Here is a 2,819-nt window from a genome sequence, read left to right as displayed (position 1 = left end):
AATAACTAAGAAAGTTACATGAAGGCTATGTTAACCAGTTTGATGGAAGTGTCTTGGATTATGTATGAAAACACCACACTGTACCCCCAAAGTACCTCAATGTACACAGTTACCATTCAATAAAAAAAAAAAAAAAAAGAAAAGAAAAATGAAGTGTTAGAAAAAGAAGGATTGATGGGGACAATAAAAGCTAGGGGCTTTCTGGAACATCTTGAGTAATGAGTAGTCATTTATTTATTGATTTACTTAGAGATAGAGTCATTTTGTCACCCTCGGTAGAGTGCCATGGTGTCATAGCTCAGAGCAACCTCAAACTGTTAGGCCCAAGCGATCCTGTTGCCTCAGCCTCTCAAGTAACCAGGACTACAGGCGCCCACTGCAATGCTCAGCTACTTTTAGAGACAGGGTCTCGCTCTTGCTCAGGGTGGTCTTGAACCCATGAGCTCGGGCAATCCACCCATGTCAGCCTCCCAGAGTCCTGGGATTATAGGCATAAGCCACCATGCCTGGCCAATGAGTAGTGCATTTAGAACAGTGGTTCTCTATCTTTCTAATGCTGCAACCCTTTAATATAATTCCTCATGTTGTGGTGACCCCCCAACCATAAAATTATTTTCGTTGCTACTTCGTAATTGTAATTTTGCTACTGTTATGAATTGTAATGTAAATATCTGATATGCAGGATGTATTTTGGCAACCCCTGTGAAAGGGTTGTTCGACCCCCAAAGGGGTCGCGACCCATAGGTTGAGAACCACTGCTTTAGAGGAATATGATTTCAGGTCTTCAAACTAAAACTGGGCTCAAGAGAGAGGCTGAAAAGGCAAACATCAGGTTGGTTTACAGGATGTGGAAAGCCCAAAGGTACCAAAATGAGTGTGTCATAAGGCCCATGGAAGTATCACTGAGCCACAGGAAGCTAGGATGACCTAGTTTAGGAAGAGCTGGTATTGGCCAGAATCCAGCTACCCCTCAGAGACACCTAACTCTAATGAGTCCCCACGAGCTTTCTAATCCAGGAAGCTGAGAAGGCTGCTAGATGTCGTCATTTATGTCCTTTAAAATGTACAGGCACAACAGAGACATACTGTGGGTAGAAGCAGCCTTCTGGGAAACCTGGCCTGGCATTCATCTGACTGTATGGGGGAGTCCCCACAGCTGGGCATCTGTAGCCTCTGTGGGAGTTAGTGGAATAACTAGTTCTGGAAGACCCAAAAATGTAAATACAGGAGACTGGTTGGGAAAGACTATGCTTGGGGACATCTGTTTGTCCTTGCAAAGAACCTAGGAGCTGTAAGAGCCTGTCTCCAGAGACTCAACAGGTGCTTCCCAGCCTCTGCCGTATTTCCCTGGCTCCAGAGACTAGCCGGGTGGCTGGGAGAACTACCTCTGTCTGCACGTACTGTTCCTACTCTGAGCCTGAAGGTAAGTTCATTAAGGCCAGTGACCCTAGCAGTGTGCCTATTTTCTACACTGTCCTCCCCAGAAAAGAATCCAGCCAACTATTCGGAGGACTGGGCTCGCTGCTCTCCGCCACTACCTCTTCGGGCCTCCAAAGCTCCACCAGGGCCTTCGGGAAGAAAGAGACCTGGTGTTAACCATTGCTCAGTGTGAGTACATGTGCCCCACCAAAAGGCAGGCAGAAAGCACTGTTTGCCTGCCCTGTTGCTGAGGCTAAGCCAGGGGTCTTACATTTTCCATGTTAGGGGAGGCAAAAGTGGTCCCAGAATAGGAGCTGAGAACAAGGTATCTTGAGCACAGTCTAGATCTAACATTCTTTAAGAAGCACCCAGTCCTTCTACAAGGGGCAGTCTGGCAGAAAGGGTATGTATTTTGGGGCAGGTGGGCTGGATAACCAAGACCCAGTGCATGGCCGAGTCCTCCAGACCATCTACAAGAAGCTGACCGGCTCCAAGTTTGACTGTGCCCTCCACGGAGACCACTGGGAGGACCTGGGCTTTCAGGGTAAGTGGGATGAATGGTTCATCACTAGAGTGAGATGCCTCACTCCTCCTGTCATGCCAGCACATGAGGTGGGATACCTGGGAGAAGCTCTCCACCAGGAGGGCACAGCAAGGGCAGAGACCCTGAGGTGGACCTTGCTTGCTGCTTGGACATAGCTAGGAATGTGGCTGAGGTAGATATGAGAGTGACAGAAAAAAAGATCAGTTTGTGGCCCTACAGGCCACTGTAAGACATTTATCTAAGTGAAATGGAAAACACTGGATATGATTTAGAATCTAATTTGTTTGAGTTTGTTACTCTTTTTTTTTAATAGACAGAGTCTCACTTTATCACTCTTGGTAGAGTGCCGTGGTGTCACAACTCACAGCAACCTCCAAGCTCTTGGACTTGGGCAATTCTCTTGCCTCAGCCTCCTGAGTTGCTGAGACTATAGGCACCCGCCACAACACCCGGCTATGTTTTTGCAGTTTGGCTGGAGCCAGGTTCAAACCCGCCACCCTTGGTATATGGGGCCCAGCACCCTACTCAGTGAGCAACAGGCACCGCCCCTTTTTTATTTTTTTTAGTTTTTGAGACAGAGTCTCACTATGTTGCCCTTGGTAGAGTGCCGTGGCATCACAGCTTACAGCAACCTATAACTCTTTCTTTAATTGTCTTGCTTCAGCTTTCCAAGTAAGTGGGACTATAGGCGCCTACTACAATGCCCAGCTGTCTTTTTTTATTGTTGTTGTTGTTGTAGTTGTCATTGTCGATTACAGCTGGCCCAGGCTAGGTTCCCACCTGCCAGCCTTAGTGTATGTGGCTGACACCCTACCCACTGAGCCATGGGTGCCACTGTTTCACTCTTTTTTTTTTT

General features: G+C 47.4%; 1 protein-coding gene across 2 annotated transcripts in view; it reads left to right on the top strand.

The window, feature by feature from the left end:
* The window catches only part of ELMOD3 (ELMO domain containing 3), a 36,574-nt gene that overhangs the window by 10,647 nt on the left and 23,108 nt on the right, over window positions 1-2,819 (top strand). For both annotated transcript variants that reach the window (XM_023518772.1, XM_003799214.3), the window contains exons 7-8: window positions 1,485-1,608; window positions 1,841-1,963. In XM_023518772.1, the coding sequence (XP_023374540.1) occupies window positions 1,485-1,608; window positions 1,841-1,963 (247 nt within the window). The remainder of the gene's footprint in view (window positions 1-1,484; window positions 1,609-1,840; window positions 1,964-2,819) is intronic.

Source organism: Otolemur garnettii, unplaced genomic scaffold, assembly GCF_000181295.1.
Source record: "Otolemur garnettii isolate 467f Iridium unplaced genomic scaffold, OtoGar3 scaffold00147, whole genome shotgun sequence".
Lineage (NCBI taxonomy): Eukaryota > Metazoa > Chordata > Mammalia > Primates > Galagidae > Otolemur > Otolemur garnettii.
The sequence above is the reverse complement of the archived record's forward strand: the minus strand, read 5'-3'. Positions and strand labels throughout refer to the sequence as shown.